This window comes from Populus trichocarpa, chromosome 5 (genome assembly GCF_000002775.5).
Source record: "Populus trichocarpa isolate Nisqually-1 chromosome 5, P.trichocarpa_v4.1, whole genome shotgun sequence".
NCBI classification, from domain to species: domain Eukaryota; kingdom Viridiplantae; phylum Streptophyta; class Magnoliopsida; order Malpighiales; family Salicaceae; genus Populus; species Populus trichocarpa.
In genome coordinates this window covers 2,895,771-2,914,882 of record NC_037289.2, presented here as the reverse complement: position 1 = coordinate 2,914,882, position 19,112 = coordinate 2,895,771, and the positions used below count along the sequence as shown (strand labels likewise).

Below are 19,112 nucleotides of genomic sequence, written 5' to 3'. Positions count from 1 at the left end.
ATCATATTTATAGTATTCTATTAGTAGTTATTCACGATAAAGAAAAATAACTATAATAATCATACTACTTTATTATATTGCACAAATATTTAGTTGCTCTCTAAATCAAGATCACAAAATGCCAAATGCATGTTGCTGTGTCAGGAGTAGGGATCAATGCCAGATAACACAAGGAATCAACATTTCAAGAGAGGACAAATCCATGAATCAATTTTTTTACTACAAAAACAATATCACTTGAGCTTATATTATCATTCTTTGTTGAATGAACTGAAACCATTGTTTAAAGGGTGTGTTTGCCAAGAAAAGGCAGGGAGAGATGGAGAAAGAGAGCTCAAAAATAAATCAAATTCTGAGCATGAAAGGAGGGTTGGGAGAGGAGAGCTATGCCAAGAACTCAAAACCACAGGTAAGTTCCAACTTCTCTTTTTCCTGCTGTGTGAATCATATTCAGCACTGAGCCACGCCTGAAAAATAGCATGTAATTCTTTAGGGCCCTTAGTGTTCGTGCTTAAATCAAATAATTCAGGTCTGCAAAATTCATGTAGACACTAAGAAAATAAAATACCTTGTTCATGCACAATTCTTTGGAGTAGACCATTGTGGCTTAATTGATAAGAACCACAGCGATCCTTTCTCTTATTGTTATGTCTTTAGTTTTTCTACTCTAGCTTTAAGAATTTGGATAAAAGATGCACAATCATATGTGTGCGTGCGCATGCACAATTCTTCTAAACAGAGTCTTCTTTTTGTAGCGAGCAAATCTATCCAGTTCAGTGCCAGTACTAGAACAAGCAGTGCTTGATTTCTGCGACACCGAACTTCCTCCTTGTATCACTATAGCAGACCTTGGATGTTCTTCAGGACCCAACACTTTGTTTGCAGTTACTCAGATCACAAGCTTGATATACGAAAGGTGCTCTCAACTGGGCCAATCACCACCAGAATTTTCTATTTTCTTGAATGATCTTCCAGGAAATGATTTCAACACCGTTTTCCAGTCTTTTCTGCCAGCTTTCAAGGAGAAAATAAGGGCAGAAAACGGTTCAGATTTTGGTCCCTGTTATATTTCTGGAGTTCCAGGTTCGTTTTATGGGAGGCTTTTTCCATCGAATAGCCTGCATTTTGTGCACTCCGGAACTAGTCTTCATTGGCTCTCACAGGTTTGTCATAACCATCCAACTCTTGAGTGTTTTTTCTTCTTCATGAAATCTATCAATATTTCAACTATTGTTTGTTGATCCCATTTGATCTCTGAAAATGTTTACAGGTACCTCCTGAGTTGAATGACAAATCAAATCCACTAGTAAACAAAGGGAAAATATACATTTCAAAGACAAGTCCAGCAGCTGCTATAGAGGCATATCAGATTCAGTTTCAAAAGGATTTCTTTTCATTTCTTATGGCACGCTCGAAGGAAGTAGTTCCAGGGGGACGTATGGTCTTTACATTAAAGGCAAGAAGATTTGCAGACCCAACCGCTGATGAAAGTTGTTTGATCTGGGATTATTTAGGCCAGGCACTCCAGGATTTAGTTTTGAAGGTGCTTGTTGGGTTGCCATCCCTCTTTTTCTCCATATTTTTCATTATCAAGTTCAAATAATATATATATATATATATATATATCAGTGCACTTGGCTATTTTTCCACATTTTGAATGTTCTTTTAACTTCATTTTTTTTCTGAAAATATTTTATTTTAACTTATATGTTACTTATAGATTTTGCCGATTAGTGATTACATCTTCATAAGGTTGAGTTTGCTGATTAGTGATTTCTTTCTTTGGTTTTTTAGAGAGCCATTAATTAGTGAATTCTTAATCCAGGGGCTAATCGAAGAAGAAAAGTTAAACACCTATAATGCTCCATACCATGAACCATACGTAGAAGAAATCAAGACTGAGATAGCGAAAGAAGGATCTTTCACCCTCAATTGCCTTGAGATCATTGCCCTTCCATGGGATGCTTGTAATGGAGGAATGAAGTGTGATAGAGAAACAACAGCAAAAAACTTGGTGAGGGTCTTGAGAGCAATCAATGAGTCAATGATTCAGTCTCATTTTGGAGCAGAAGTTTTGGATCCTTTATTTCAAGGTTTGACTGATATCATCGCAGCTGATACAAAGGAAGTGGAGCATGTCACTGCTGTCGTTTATGTGACTAGAAAAGATTAGCAGCATTTGGAGTTGTCTCTTTTTCCTTTTTGATTGATGAAGTTTCCATTAAGCAATAAGTCAACGGTAACAGGGTGAATCCTGCAGCAGTGCAGCAGCTTTTGCAGAAACTGCTTAGCACAGTCTCTAGAATGACAGGATTTATCGTTGACATATGCTTTTAGTTCAAGAACAAGCAAAGATGAGATGATAACAATCTGCAGATGCAAGATTACACAGACTACACAATGGATCAACTGTTCTTCCCATCATAATCTCTCCACTTCTCAATTTGTGGTCAACCAAGATCAGAACAACTAGCCAGGAAATAAAACTGAGCATCAGCAGTAACTTTTACCAACCACTCTGCCTCCTTTCTTCCTAACATATTCCCGAAAATCTCTTTGTTAAAAACTGGCCATCAATTTATACTATAGTTGCCATGACGCACTATCATTAGTGCAAGGATACATCAAGTCACAAATTATAGCTCTTTAAATTGCTGTCATGTGGTTGGAAAGCTTCCTAGCTAAATCTCCATGAACAATCACTAAGAATGGTTAAGGATACTAAAAATCTTTTCCTTTAAGAAGATGGGAATTTTGGTACATGTCCATGTTCGTTTTTGGTCTTGTGGGTAGCAAATTCAACGGTGATAAAAGCACCTCAATGAAAAGCAGAGGAGAGGTGTACAAAAAGCATTTTAAAGCAGCTTCTCGAAAACCGAATTCAGAACTCATTTATTGGTAGGATCCAACAACAAAACTTGCGTTTTATTTTGTAACCAGATGGGATAAAAATGTTGTTGGATAGCAAATGTAGAAGCTAACTCATTGCTAAATTGGCTCTTAATGTTGAATCAATCCAAATCATGTTTGGGTTGCTGGCCACAATTGATTTGGTTTTAAAAATATATGGGGAATTTCGAATGTAAAATTGAATCGAACTAATATATATGATGAGTGTAAATAATTATATCAATATGAGATATTTGAAAAACCTAGTTTGATTTGATTTAATTCGATTTATTATAGGTAATCTTCTAATTATATGAGACATATATTTAGTGTTTATGTATGTTATTCTATTTAATTTTATAGTTTTGTCTCAAATTTTATTAGTGTCTTGAATTTTATTAGAATTGCATGAGGGAAAGATCATTTTTATCCAAATTCCTTCATAATATATTAGTTAATTGTGTTAAAATAATTAAGATTGAATATGAAAAAAAAATTAGAATTCTAAATAATCTGTATATTATGAGTACTTAGTTTTAACCTAAATACAAATAAATTATATATAGGTTAAACTGAAAGTATTATTATACCCTTAATAAATAAGATTATATAAATATTATTTAACAAATTGATCTCCCATGTTACGCACAGGATAAAGTAATTTTTTATTTTTAAATGAAAAAAAAATGTGAGCATTGTTAAATTTTTATAATTAAGAATAATTTTAATTATAAATTGAAAAGTAGATATATGCATTCAATATAATAAATCAAAAATTATATATATTAAATTTTGTTTTTCTATTATAAATTTAATCAATAACTCATTAAATTAATTAGTCATAAAAGGATTCAATTGGAAAAAAATAAATAAAATTTAATTTAATCTTATTAATTTTGTTATTCTATTACAAATTTAACCAATAAATTGGTTATAAAGAATTCAAATCAACAAAATTGAATTTAATTTTATCAAAATGAACATTAATTAAGCATCAAATAAAAAAAAACATGTATACACAGTGTTTTAGTGTTTTCCACCTTAACTTTTTTAAATGTATTGAAAATGATAAACATCACTCTTGCATTAGGTTAATTTTTCATTTGGCAAGTATTAGTATAAATTTATAATTTAATATTATTAATTACTGTCATTATTTTATGAACATTGTAATTATAATAATTAATATTAATGTAAACAAACATAAAAAAAGATACCAAATGCTTGTTGCCGGTACTAGCTAGGACAAGAGCAGCTAGCATCGTGACAAAGTCATAAGCAAAGTCGTTTTACAAAGTCATAAGCGGTTAAAGAATGTTTTTTTTTTTTTTGTTATAGTGGTGTAGTGTATTTTTTAAAAAAAATATTTTTTTGTTATAAATAAAATATATTAAAATGAATTTGTATATATCTAATTTTTATTTTGATATGATTATTTTTTATATTAGCACATCAAAATAAAAAAAATACTAAAAAAATATTATTTTTATATATTTTTTAAAAAAACTCACTTTTAAAAACAAAAATTATTGCACTATCAAACACTCATTTACTATATGATATTTTCAGGGAAGATTTTATGGTATTCAAAAAATAATTAATGATATCCTACTAGTTATTTTGAAATTTTTTTAAAAAAATAGATATGATTAGAAGAAAAAAATTCTAAACGAAGATATTTTTATTATTTTTGGTGAGTTACGAGTGTTTTTTTTTCTTGTGTCTGTTTCTTTATGAATCCAAGAAATAACTAGTAGAATATCAATAATTATACCCTGAACATCATAATTATTTTTTTTATTTTTAGTAACATGAACTATAAGGGTTTTTTTAATTTGAACCCTTAACATCGGATAAAACAGCCCTTTGCTTCGATTCGTGGGGAAGCAAGCTCATTTTTCTTGGTATGAACTCCAAGGAGTCGATCCAGCAATTAAGGAGATTTGATCCATCTCTTGACATTTTGATTTTGGATCTTCGACCACTATTTAAGAGAATTCATTCATTTAAATGCATCAAACTAATATATTAGTTGAAGAATAAATTTAATCATGGTTAATAATGTATAAACTAAAACAAAAGTGTTTTTTAATATGAATTTATTGCCTTAAAACTCGATGGCAAAATGATAACACGAATACTTTTTTAATGATATATATATATATATATGATAAATTAAATAGATAATTATATAGACTAGGTATATATATTAAACTGAAACAATCATTACATCATATGAATATTCCACTTCTTGGCTTCACTTTAATTTCCATAATGAAGCAACACGACTGGAAATTAAATCCAAATCACACCACTAAAACCATAAATATTCTATAGGATAGTGACCTCCACAAGAACATCTTTTCCCCGATCTACTCATAGAGGTTTGGATCAGGTAACCTTGGAGCTGGGATCACAACAAGAGGATTCTTCAACTTTATAACAATCCCAAACTTCTCTGAAAGATCTGGCTCCTTTCCCTCTGGTAATTCCCAGTCAAAACAGTGTAAGAGTGTGGCGAGGAAGTACATGAACATCCTCTCAGCCATGGCGATTCCAGCACAGCTTCTCCTTCCAGACCCAAATGGAAAATAGCTCAGGTCACTCCCAGAATAGTCCCACTTACTGCTACCATTCAAGAACCTCTCAGGATTAAAATCTAACGGATTTTCCCATACTGTAGGGTCCCTGTGTATAGCCCAGACGTTCACAAAAACCCTAACGCCCTTGGGGATAGTGTAGCCTCCTACTGTGCATGTTTGACTAGGGCAATGAGGGACTAGTAATGGAAGCACTGGGTGCAGCCTCAATGACTCCTTCATGATGGCATAGAGATATGGCAATTTGTTTATGTCAGATTCCTGTACCATTCTGTCCTTTCCGATCACTTCATCCAATTCTTGCTGTGCTTTTCTCATCACTTCTGGTTTCCTCATAATCTCAGCCATGGCAAACTCAACTGCGTTCGAGGATGTTTCTGTGCCACCCACGACCATATCCTTCATATGTTCATGTGTATGCAGATAAAATATTATTACTTTTTCATCAAGATAAGATAATATTAGTAATCTCAAGTAAATTTAATAATAGTTTATTTCTATCTCAAAATAATAATAGAATAATTAATGTTCTTGATGGTTTTTTTCTATCCCAAAATAATAATTAAATACTATAATCAATCGTATTCTTTCCATTGTATATTTTTGGATTTAAATAAATGTTATATGGAGTACACATCGATCACGATCTATATAGAAATTATTGTTTAAGATTAATTTAATTAAATAATTAAACAGGCTCACATAAAAACAAAGTTCAGGTTTTTATGAGAGTGACGGCCGGTACTCTTATTTTTACTTTTTTTCACGGCTGTGCGCTAGGCAGTGTTCTTAGTCAAACATGCTCCGGATGCTAAATCAATCTTGTAATTGATGGTTTAATAGTATATTTTACCTTAAACTATTAAGGTTGTAGTAGAATAAAGTTTGAATTTATTATATTTTTAAACTATTATTTACTGAGAAAATTAAGGTACGTATATCATCAAATTTATCATCAAAACTAGAATTCAAATATTTACCTTTAGTTTTAATTAAAGATATAAATATGTCATTTAATTTGAAACAATTTAATTTTTTCTTATGAATAAAAATAATTAGAATAAAATAGAAAAAAGGCAAATGAAGTTTCATTCATTAATTATTTACCCTTTAACAATTTAAATAAGTTTAAAAATAGAATTTTTTTACTCGAATTGTTAAAACGACACAAAATCTGAATTGCGTTAAGTATTTGCTTTTTCTAATTTGTTTTAATCCCTTGGATCTAAAAACATCAAATTTATTTCAAATAACATTGGTTTATAATATTTAGATTAATAATCAAAGTTCAACAATTAGTCTTAACTATGAAATTTGATGCCAAGCCTTAATTAATTTACTCAATAAATAAGTTTGAGAATATAATTAAAAAGATAAAATTGATAGTTGAAGTATTATTTTGCCATCACCCCTAGTAGTGTAGGGGTAAAAGAAGGTCATCGCACCTTTAATTGATCAATAGAAAATTAAGCCAGCAAAAACTCTCTCTCGTGCATGCATGTGAACTTCCACTTCTTATTGTCATCTCCATAGTGCCCATTTGTTTGCTAGTGCATTCCATGTATTTAGATGAGCTTTAAAAATATTGTTATTTTGAAAAATATTAAATTGAAATTCTTAGTGTTTTTTTTTAATGATTTTGATGTGTTTATATTAAAAATAAAAAATAATCTGAAAAAAATTATTTTAATATATTTTTAAATAAAAAATATTTTTAAAAAATTACCTACTGCCCTCGTACTAAATAACCAAACACACACTTATAACTCCATTGAAAAAAAATACTTAATTCAACGAAAATGTCACTTCAAACAAACTTGTATTTCTAGGTTTAGGTCATTTCAACCTCATCATTTCAATAACTGAGTATTCTTTAGGTAATTTATATGTTAATCTAAATTAAATTTCTTTCGTGCAATTTTAAGTATATGCTTCATAAGAGTTTAATACAATCTTTAATCCTAAGATTTGAATCTAAGAAATTAATAAAAAAAAATACTTTCTTGGCTCTCGTAACAATATTTTAAAATTTCAGTGTATATATATATATATATATGTGTGCTAGCATAGGTAACAGAGCCGGTTGCATAATTATGGTGATCATGAAAACTATAGACCGAAAAGAGAACATACCATGAGTAAGGCTTTGACGTGAGTCATGGTGAGTGGTGTTTTGGGATCTCCCTCGTCCTTCAATTTCAGCAAGAATCCCAAGAAGTCCTCGCACTCTATGCTTCTACTCCTGGCTGCATCCCTCGTGCCATTTTCATCAACCTTCAATCGTTTATCAATCATTTTCTCGAAGATCTGCTCGAACTTCATGGCCAGACCACGCATCTTCTTCACCACACCTTGTAGATCGAATCTAGCCAGGCTAGGGAAAAAATCCGAAACGTTGGGCTTGCTCAATAACTCAGTCATCTCAGCCACCACTCCTCTAAATTCTGCACCTAAACTAGCCCTATCTTTTCCAAGGACCGTGCCACCCCATAACATGCTGGTTACGACATTGAACACGGTTAGAAAAAGCTGATCTCCCACGTTGATCGGTGACCCTGCATGGCTATAAATGTACTTGATGGTGTTTCGAACTTCCCGGGAGCGAAGGGGGTAGAGAGAGTCCAGGGTGGCGTTGCTAAGCATCTTGGCGACGCATACTTTTCTCAGCATCCTCCATTCGGGACCATATGGGGTTGCAACTATGTTGGACCGACCGTAGTCCATTGCTCGACTCACATCAGGAATGTCACGGTTAGCGAACGTAATGTCATGATCTTTGAGAACTTCGGAGGCCAGAGAAGGGGAGGTCACAACAATACCAAGCTTGGAGCCGAGTTGAAGCTTGAATATTGGGCCGTGAGTTTGAGCTAGCTTTGCAAAATACGAATGAATATCTGGTTCAAGAGACGCAAGATTGCCGATCAATGGGAGGCCTCTCGGACCTGGTGGTAGAGAGGAGCTCCTCTTCATAGATTTGGCGTATATCCATCCATACCAAATGACTGAAAAGATGGCGGAGAGAGTAACTAGTATGGTTGCAGGCACATCCATGTTGATATCTTCAAGCAAATACGAGATGGTTCTGATCATGGTGTTAATTTTTGAGAAATATTTGGATACAAATTGTGGAGTTGAGTTTCGGAGAAGGGGAAGGGCGTGCTCTGTATGGACGGGTAATGGAGGAGGTAAATGGGAACTTGAACCAACGAATGACATTCCACCAAGAGCAATTACTAGGAGTTTTAATAGGCAAATATGGCATTGAGGTCTTGGATTTGAAAAATAATCATGAGTATGAAATTTTTTTATTGCCCACTAAAAATTTATATTACTGTTAATTTTATGTTAATTAAGATTAGTTAAGATATACGGAAGTTAATTTAGATATTTATATTAATAATAATAAAAAAAAAAAGTAAATATAGCTTATAAGATAGAAAATTTTATTTTTACTTTTCAAAAAACATTATTAAAAATAAATTATTTTTTTTAGTGTTTTTATATCATTTTATATATTGATATTAAAAATAATTTTTAAAAATAAAAAAAATATTTTAATAAATTTCTAAAAAAATATATTTTAAAACTCAATCAGAAAATAATCATTTTATTTTTAATTGAGGTGAAGGGCCCAGTTCATAGGAAACAAAATTGCATTGAAAAAACAAGCACACACAACCCGTTAAATAGTATTGTCCAAAAGAATCTTTAAAAATCCCATAAGCATGTGAATATTAATTAATGGCACTCCTTCGAGCTGAAACAAAAGTTACTGAAACTCATTTGGAAGCTTGGTTTTTTCAAAATGTATTTATGTTGATAAAACATTAAATTAATATTATTTTATTGATTTTTAATGTAATGATATTAAAAAAATAAATTAAAAAAATTATTTTAAAGTGAAAATTATTGAGGAGTGCAGCAGCTTCCGCTTTAAAATGTTTCTAAAAACTATATTTATTTACTTTGAAAAGTCATCAAATTAATTTTTTAATGTTTTTTTTATAATTTTTAAGTGATTAGGTCAAAAATAATAAAAAAGATACATCTTCAAGCAAAAAGCATTTTTTTATCACAATATCAAACACACAATAAAACTAAATTAGTTCATGGACAGGTCACGAGTTGAGTTTGTTAATTTGAGTTGATTTAGGTTTAAAATAATATCATTTTTTTTAAAAAAATAAACTAAAACAACAATCATTTGAAAAAAATATATTTAAAAAGTCAACTTGGGTTAAAAAAAAAAACCAATCAAATCCTAAATCGATCTGCTAGGTCAAGTCAGGTTTGATAATGTGTTTGTAACCTTACTTCTTTAACGGTGTATCTTATTAATTTTTATAGCTTATAATTATATAACTAATTCTTAAATTGATTTACTAGGTCAAGTCAAACATTGATATAAGTTTACTCGAGTTATTTTTTAAATTTTTTTTTTTTTTTTACCTCCGATATTTGATTCATTATAATTGAGTTTTTTAATTTATCTCGATGTAAGTTCCATGGTTTTATCACAATTTCACACTTTAGACTGCAAGTTTTATACATTAACTATTATTGATTAAGATGAATTCCAAATATCACCATCTCAATATTTTTTTAAAAAAAATATGTTGTTAAATGTATCATCATTTAAATGTTTTTAAAATATTTCAGTAAAAAAATATATTATACAATATATCACCATTTAAATATTTTAAAAGTGTTTCATCTATTACAAACTAAAATTTTAACTTCCTGATGTAGTAACATTTTTTCTACGCTGAAAAAAAAGAAAAGAAACGATCCCCTGAACAGCGCAGGCAAAAAAACAAAAAAAACCTTCTATAAACTATACTTACGAAGTGATCCCAGTTGTTTCTATTCAATATTCCTACTATCCTGGTGTCATCCATACCCGTTTTTTACAACCACAACCCAGAGCTACAGCAAAAACCATAATAACAGCAGAAACCAGCATGATTACTAGCCAAATCTACTTCGTTAGATGAGAGCTTCTGATACATAGTAATTTGATTTGGAAAGAACAAAACATTATAAGTGAAATCTTTCTGAATTAGCAGAACCCTTTTGTTCATCTGAATGAATCAGTAGATTTTCCTCCTGCAGAAAGGATGTCAAGATCAGGTTCCCCAGTACTTGCTGTTGACCCTCTGAGATGCCTTCGTGAAAACATCAAAAGTGAAATCTTTCTAAAGATTTAGCTGCTTGCATTGACTGTTGTAATGGTCTTGGGTTTACAGCGGGAGTGCAGTTTTGACCTTTGAGGCTGTGCTTTCCAAGAACTGTCGGCTTGCCGGGATCTATCTTTTCCTGGGATTCTTGCTGCGTTTACAGACTCTTCTTGTGAGGAGAAAAGGTTTATAGCTTAAGCCCGTAACTGGTAGCCACTGTTGTTAAACCCAGCCCAGAGGGATGATCAGGAGCCTGGCTGATTCACCCTCTGCCTTGACAAAAATGCAAGAAAATCAACTTGAAGTGGACTTGGTTTGTCATAGTTGACCGGTAAGAATCTAAATTGAATTTTATTTTAATTTTTAAACAGGATATTAATTTGTCTTTTTTTTCTAATTTTTTTGTTTGCTCGATTTAATTTATCTAGTCCATGATATGATACGAGTTTTACACTAATCAATCTCGAATCAGGTTTAGTGGCTGTTTGGGAACGTGGCTGCGGACGAGGTTCACCCGCAGCCACGTTAATTAACGTTTGGTAACCCAAAAAAAGTTGCTTTTGGTGGGTAGGACCCACATGAAACCGGAGTTTCATGAGAAGCAGCATCGTAGGGAAAAAAGCAGAATAGTGGAGCATGGCTCCACAGTGGAGCCATGCTCCACTGTTGCACTGTTCACTTTAGTGAACAGTGTTGTTTTTTTTTTTGTTTTTTTTTTTTTTTTTGAAAAACATGGCAGAAAGTTTAGTTTTTTTTTCCTCGAAAAACCAGTATAGTTAATTGATTTCACTCGTATTGTTCATGTGAACATGAACAATATTGTTTTTTTAAAAAATTAGTTTAAGGTGAATTAAATTTACTCGTATTGTAATCTCAATTTTATTCCTGATAATATTTTACCTAATTTTATTACACGCTCAAAAATTCATAAAAACTGTAGTTCTTGTCGAATGAATTTTGTACGTAATGAAATTGTAAATTTTTTTAAAACAATTGAGTTTTACTCGAAAAACTAGTATTTAATATTATTTAATAACACTACATAAATTAGAAGGATATCACATGATGACGTAGCATTTGTGAAATTTGATCGCAATTCCAATTATGTTATTGCCGGGTTCGACCCAGTTAAAAAAAATTCAGTTTTTATTTTTATTTTAATTGTGTTTTATTCAAAAAATTAGAAAGATATCGCTTGATGACGTAACAAAAAATTCAGTTTTTGTTGTTGCGTGCTTAAGAAACCATGAAAAATATAGTCATTGTTGGATAAATTTCGTATGTGATGACATTGCATATAGTTTAATGGAATAATAAAAAAAAATGATATCAATATTATTTATTTCATGATGTAATAATAGTAGTTAAATCTACAATATTTAAATTAAAAATATTTTTTAATTATTTTATAACCTCAATTTGAAAAGCATTTTTTTAACCAAACACATTAAACTACTTTTTGTTCAACCTCAATTTCAACCACAGTTTTAACCAAACATATATTTTTCCAACCCAACCTCAACTAAAAGTACTTTTTATAAAACAACTTTTTTAAAACCACAGCCACAACAGCAACCACAATACCAAACACGCTCTTAATAGTAATGGTGGTAGCATCTTTGCTTTTGTTTTTTTAGAGGGGATAATAAAAAATAATGGTTTTTATTTTTCAATTGAGTGAGAGACTTATAAATTAGTTTCATTAATTTAAATAAGTTTTATTAGACAATATGTTACATGGTAGGTTAGATTTTTTATCTTATATTATATTTATATTTGTTAAAATTTTAATTCGCCCTTTACTTTCATTTCATTGAATATAACTAAAAAATCATCATGAAAATATATATATAAAAAACTTCTAAATACCAATTTTAAATTTTTTTAATGTCATTTCATTGTACTAGCAAATACATGTAAAAACCAAAACACCCCAAAAACCTAATTTTAAAATTTTTGTTTTTACTATGCATGTAAAATATTCAAAGACATATTTCAACCCTAATTTTACTTAATAGCTAAATAAATAATTTTGCATGAAAAAAGTAAAATAATTATTTTACTATAGAAATCCACGTTGAAATGTGATGTGAAGTATGCACAGTAAAAACACTGACTCCAATTAGTTTTTTTTTCTAAAAACATTTCTCTAGGTTTTTTTTATCACAATAAACCATTTTTCTAATTAAACTAGTTAGCTCTACAATTTAATTTTTATTTTATTTATTTTTACAGTTTTTTCCTACTTTTCTTACAAAAAGAGAAATCTAGATCATGGTGTTTTTTTATAGTATAAATCAAACTATGATATAGTTATTGATAAATGAATTTTAATTGCTTAGAATTCAATGTCAAGTGCACTTTTATATCATATATCATTATACATTTTTGTTTTTATATTGCAACTATAACTATCATCACATATTCCGATACCTTGTATTATCTCAATTATTTTTTTTTGGCAAATTTTATTATAATTTTACCTAAATTCATAATTTCAACCATGTAAATCTCCAAATCAAGGAAATCTTCTCATATTCTAAGAAATTAAAAATAACGGTCATAAAATATCCTATACATATCCTCTACATAGCTTACACACATTCAATTAAAAAATTATCTCCACACCCATCCCCCCCCCCCCCCCCAAAAAAAAAGAAAAAGAAAAAAGAAGTGGGAGTAGTTTTATGCTTATGATTAATATTTAGTTACTTTTTTAAAGTATTTTTTTGTTTATAAATATATTAAAATAATATATTTTTTTATTTTTTAAATTTTATTTTTAATATTAATATATTAAAAAAATAAAAATAATTTAAAATAAAAAAATAATTTTATTAAAAAATATAGCCTTCTTGCAAAGACAAACGAGATCTTAGTATGAACTTAAAAATTATATTTGATAATATAATTGGATATAATTTTTTAAATTGATCATAAATATATAAAGATAGTACTATTAAAACCAACTTAGTTTTAGGATCAACTCGGGATTAGTCTCATTTAAAATAAGTTTTTTTTTTATAATTAGAAAAATTTATTTGATTTTATAATTTTTTTAAAAATAATATTGTTTTTACTTTAAAATTTTAAAAGAATATTATTTAATTAAGTCAAATCAATATAATGAACTCATAACCGAATCATGCACAAAACCGAGTTTAATAACTTTATATTTGCATAAATATGACGACCTGATTACCAGCTTACATGGTAAAATTTTGTTACGTGATGCGACAAAAAAGGAGACTGTAAGTTAAAAACTAAACTATAACTAAAAAACGGCAGCGACTTTCTCTAGTTCCATGTCACATTTTGTCATCGTAAGTTTCGCACTCTCGCCAAATTCTCTCTCCCCCACCCTGAAAATCTCCACTACCGCTTGCACTGTTCAACGCTTCTTCTTATCTCACTTTCCCACAAGTTTTCCATCACTTTCTCGGGAAAATTCTAGCTCAAGATTCTGACTTCAACATATACTTGCAGGTAAGGGGACCGACTCTCTTGCCCTTGTAGGGTTTTCTGTAAAGATCATTTCTTTTTAACGCTTTGGTTCTTTCTTGAGCTGATTTGATATTTTTTGGGCTGTTTCCTCATCTGGGTTTTGTGTCATTTTATTGGATGTGAATCATTGTGTATTGGGATATTAAATATTAATTGGGTCTTTAAAAATGAGGTCCTTGAGGTGGGTTTTGGAAAATATTATGCGGGTTTGTTGTATATTTTTTTAGCTCTCTTGGCTGTTTTTGCCTTTTGATTTGAGTTGCTGAAATTCAGTTGTCTTTTTCATTGGATCATTTTAAGGGATTGATGCTTCTACTATTGTGTTAAGACTAAGAGAAGAGTTGTTAGAGTCGAGTGGACCTAATAGGGTTTGTGTACTTCATAAGTATGATTTTTTATTTCTGGTATTCAGCTGAACATTCCACATTTACATTCTGTTTTCCTTGTTTTGTTTTGTGTTTTGTTTCCCTTTTTAAGCACGCAAATAAGAACTAATTATTGCTTATTAAATAAAGCACCAACATTTTAGCTGGTAGAAGCTATGAATAGGCCTACGTTAAGGTCATTTGATACGGTAAACTAGCTATTCCAGGTTGTTTGAATATTTTAGTTTACCTGTATCTGGGATACAGCCATTTACTTTTCATTAGTGGTAGATGTGAATGTTTTGACTTATAGACTTTGACATGATAAAACAGACACTAGTACTTATCCTAATGATAGTTTCTTTTCCAATTAGATTTTAGAAATACCAGTTGAAAGTAATAATTGATTTTTATACATTGGTTAATAGTCTCTTGTTGACTACCTTCACGCATAAGTAGATGGGTGGGCACATTTTTAACGAGTTATCCTTTTGATCTTGAAAACCATTTTTTTGGCAATCCATTCGTGTTTGTCTGCTATCATGGTTAGGTAGCAGGCAATCAGAGTTTCATCATCATAAGAGCTTGACATTCTTGCAAAAAGGAAGTTACATAAAGGAAACTGAATTCTGGTTGACTACTTGTATAATATGTGAAACAAGTTTCTTCTGTTTCACTTCTCTTGCATGTTGAACTTGTGTACGAATTGGAAACAGCATCACAGCATAAAGGTTTTGCTTTTTTCTCAATATCAGTCGGGAAATCCTTGTATGATTTTCTGTATACCTTTTCATATTAAGTGTAAAAGAAGTGAATTTCTTCTCCCTCATCCCCAAACAGTTTGCTTTAATATATTTCCAATTTCACGTGTAGAGATATGTATAAGAACCAACTACAAGAGTTGGCTCAAAGAAGCTGTTTCAACCTGCCATCCTATTCGTGTATAAGGGAAGGGCCAGATCATGCCCCTCGATTCAAATCTACTGTCAACTTCAATGGAGAGACTTTTGAAAGCCCTACTTTTTACTCCACTCTGAGGTTAGCAGAACATGCTGCAGCTGAGGTAGCTCTGAACACCCTAGCAAGCAGAGGCCCTTCTAAAGCATTAATTGCTGGAGTTCTGGTAAGCACTGGTCTATATATCTATCTTCTTCTATTGGATTAAAAAAATAGTCTTAGTTCAGTTTGAAATTACAGTGCTTAGTTATCTCTCTTTCTCACCAGCCTCAAACCCACATACAAGGGCTTTAGACCACAACACTATACCCAAAAGTTACAGTAGTCTCCAGCATTTTCTGGATTCTGATCAATGCGGCTACATTTTGTGCTCTATAATTTTGCATTTTTAGATCCATTATAGCAGTGTAGATGTTGTCAACTGGAATATGTCATGAATTGATATATCTGCATTGTTTATGTATGCTAACATTGTAAGCTTGGGTCCACCACCGACAAGCCACCACTTAGAGAGTCATGGGTCTATTTGAATTGAACTTTCACTAAATGATCATGCTGTCCCTATTTTAAAATTAACTGTCTTATTCAAAACATCAATTACTCTATAATAACCACATCTGGAGAATTTCTGGGACAATAATACTTGTAATCCATCACAGAACTGAAATAGAACACTGTAGGTTTTTTTTTTTTTTGAAAATGACTATCCGGGATTGAAATTATAATTTTTCTTCTTTTGACAATTTTGCACCCTTTATTCTTTTCTCCCAGGAACATCCTACTCATGAACACAATATCCAGTACAATTGTAAATATTAGTTATGGTAAAGAGAAGGTTAAGGTTGATATGCAGCAAGAATGAGAGAAATAAACAAAATACAGGACAAGCTATTCATGGCTTAAAGAAAATGTTTTTGGATCTTCTTTGTTTAAATTGACTTATAGCCTTCTTCATATTTGCATCTTCATAGCACATCATTCTCTAATATACTCTTTTGTTAGTTTCTGTAACTTATCCATTGTTTACCTCAAAAGTTAAACATTTTACAGTCCAGACAATATGTTTTTATGCTTTCTTCTGCTCAGGATGAAACAGGAGTCTACAAGAATTTGCTCCAGGAGACTGCTCACAGAGCTGGGTTAAAGCTTCCTGTGTACACCACAATTCGATCAGGACCTGGCCATGTTCCTGTGTTCTCGTGCAATGTTGAGCTTGCAGGAATGAGCTTTACTGGAGAATCAGCAAGAACAAAGAAACAAGCGCAGAAGAATGCAGCCATGGCTGCTTGGTCTGCTCTGAAAAGATGTACGCATTTCATCTTTCTATATAATTCCTGTTCAGATTGCTCTGACTTGGTTAGAATCTAAACATGTAGTATTTTATCTGCCTTTTTCAGTTTGTAAAAGGTAGTTTGCTCACTAGAATAAGCAGGTTGGGAACTGGGAATTAGTGCTTCTGGTTCATCTTTCTCCTCCATTTTGCTTCGAAACTAGAAATCTGAAGGCATAGATACATGCGATCTATGTCTTAGACTGTCTTGCCTAAAAAGGGAAAGTTCATGAGATGCATACACGAACATCATCAATTACTTGATTTGTGGTCCCATGTGGGATCCATTAAAACTCGCAAACTGTTCATGTACTTGGAAATTTGTGAAAAAATATGCTTTCATCTTGCAAAAAACTCCCACATTTTTGGTTCAGAATTGTATGGCTTTATTATTATATAATCTTTGCGGAACCTTCCACATGTTTTCCTTAGTTTAGAGCTATCAAGTACATGGATTTCATTTTGACATCTACAGTTTTACCACTTGTTATTCGTTGAATTATTGGCTCTATAACTTTGATAAGAACTTTACCAGTATTTTAATACGATGACCATCTGAATATTTGCATTTCTGTAGTGGTTCAGCACAGCACATCATCTTCCAATTCATCGACTTCTCCTCCAGTGGAGGCTAAAAGGATTAGTGAAGAACAAGAACAAGTTGTTATCGCTCGTGTTCTTGCATCTCTGCAACCAGCTGAGTTAAAGAACTCCAAACAAAATGATTCCCAGCGAGGCCAGGAGAGATTCTTTCCTGTCTGCAATGACTTAACCCCTCCAATACCAACTTTATATCCTGTGCAGTGCCATAGCTGGGCTTACCCTAGCTTTTCCCCGGAAATGGCCATATACCAAATGTGGCAGCAAGAAGAATTGTTTCAGCTGCAAAACCGTTTATTGGCACTTCAAATTCCATCGGTTTCTCCTGGCCCTCAAATTCTTCCATATATGCAGTCCATACTCCCCTCTGATTCAGTTCTATTTGGTCCTCTGAGGGAGCAAGAACCTGTACCTGTAGGACCCAGAATTACAATCGCCACTTCAAGACCATTGTACTTGGCTGATCATGTTGTCCCTGATCCAATCAAGGGAGAGTCCACGGTGACCATTAGTGAGATACATGAGGAGAAACCAGAAGAATCACTCCAGTGCTCTACATCAGTTATTCCAGATCCCCCTGTTGGTGGCAACTTCAATGCTGAACCAAGATCCAAGGACCCAGTTGATATGGATGACAAACAGATGAAGGTTGAACTGGAAAGAAAAGTTGAAAATGTTCAACCAGGAGACAACCAAACTAGAAAATTTGAATGGGCTTCCAGCAGCAATACAGATTCTGGATATAGACCTGCGGACTTCCAAGCACAAAACAAGCACAGTTTTCACTCTTCCCAGGCTACTCTGCAGTATCCTCCAAGAGCAAGCACGTTCAGGAGTTGTAGACCAGCTCCATCCGCAGCACCTCCTGTAATGATCAGATCTGTGAGGCCTTTACCTTCATCCACTGCACCTTCTGCACTTAACAACAATATGGGACCTCCTTCAGTGCCCAAACTGCAAGATTTGGCAGCACAAAATCCTGCTCCACCGAGAATGCGAACTGGAGGATCTCATTCATATCAGGCCAGGCCCTTGCCTCAAAGAATGAACCTTGGTGGTGTGCACCCGCGTTTCATGGCACCAGCTGTTCGAATAAGATCAGTTGTTCCTGTCTGTTCAGCTCCTCCAGCAAGGAGAATGCCAACTTCAGGTCAAGTGGTACCTGATAGAGAGAGCAAAGCTACAGCAGTACCAGAAGACGTGAAAACAGCAAGTTCAGAGCTTGGTAAGCTTCAAAAATGAGCGGGTTATAGATACCAAATAGCTCATCATTTTGCTTTTAGATTTTACTAGCTGCATGGCCCACTCGTTGCTGCGGGATAGCTGGAGAAAAACAACAGGAGGGATATTAATGGTGTCTGATGAAGCTCTTTGACGGTTTTCTGTTTTCATCACTAAGGTGGCCAAGATCCATAGGAGCACCTGTATTTTATCTATTTATTGACTGTGTTAGAAAGCAATGTTTGTAAATTGCTATTTTGTCAGGATTGTTTTTCGAAGCCTTTATATAAGAAATGAAGATGTTTTATGAAACAGATGCTTAGATCTTTTACTAGAAGTGTGATGGTGCCAGCAATGTCAATGTTTGACCCCTTTTTTCGATTGAGCAGAACGAAGCCATTGAGTGTGGAAAATGAACAACCTACAAATCAATTTAATCTCCTGAAGTCGTTGATTCAATGTGTATAGA

At 32.2% G+C, this 19,112-nt stretch overlaps 3 protein-coding genes across 4 annotated transcripts; 2 read left to right on the top strand and 1 right to left on the bottom strand.

Moving 5' to 3' along the window:
* The first annotated feature begins 84 nt into the window (after positions 1-84).
* Positions 85-2,622, top strand: LOC18098896 (probable methyltransferase TCM_000168). The gene is made up of 4 exons (XM_024602351.2): positions 85-409; positions 756-1,163; positions 1,271-1,543; positions 1,826-2,622. Exons 1-4 carry the CDS (start codon positions 320-322, stop codon positions 2,171-2,173), a joined length of 1,119 nt encoding a protein of 372 aa, XP_024458119.1. The 5' UTR covers positions 85-319; the 3' UTR covers positions 2,174-2,622.
* Positions 2,623-5,076: 2,454 nt separating this feature from the next.
* On the bottom strand, positions 5,077-8,720 carry LOC18098895 (flavonoid 3'-monooxygenase CYP75B137). The gene is made up of 2 exons (XM_006382655.3): positions 7,623-8,720; positions 5,077-5,888 (listed from the first exon to the last, which is right to left on the bottom strand). The coding sequence occupies exons 1-2, from the start codon at positions 8,703-8,705 to the stop codon at positions 5,262-5,264; spliced, it is 1,710 nt and encodes a 569-aa protein (XP_006382717.2). The 5' UTR covers positions 8,706-8,720; the 3' UTR covers positions 5,077-5,261.
* Positions 8,721-13,960: 5,240 nt separating this feature from the next.
* Positions 13,961-18,957, top strand: LOC18098894 (double-stranded RNA-binding protein 2). 2 transcript variants are annotated; one of them, XM_052453250.1, is made up of 5 exons: positions 13,961-14,152; positions 15,086-15,266; positions 15,409-15,658; positions 16,579-16,798; positions 17,400-18,957. In XM_052453250.1, exons 3-5 carry the CDS (start codon positions 15,413-15,415, stop codon positions 18,662-18,664), a joined length of 1,731 nt encoding a protein of 576 aa, XP_052309210.1. In that variant the 5' UTR covers positions 13,961-14,152; positions 15,086-15,266; positions 15,409-15,412; the 3' UTR covers positions 18,665-18,957. The 2 variants fall into 2 exon arrangements, with proteins under 2 accessions (XP_052309210.1, XP_006382716.1); XM_006382654.3 differs by lacking the exon at positions 15,086-15,266.
* Positions 18,958-19,112: the final 155 nt, after the last annotated feature.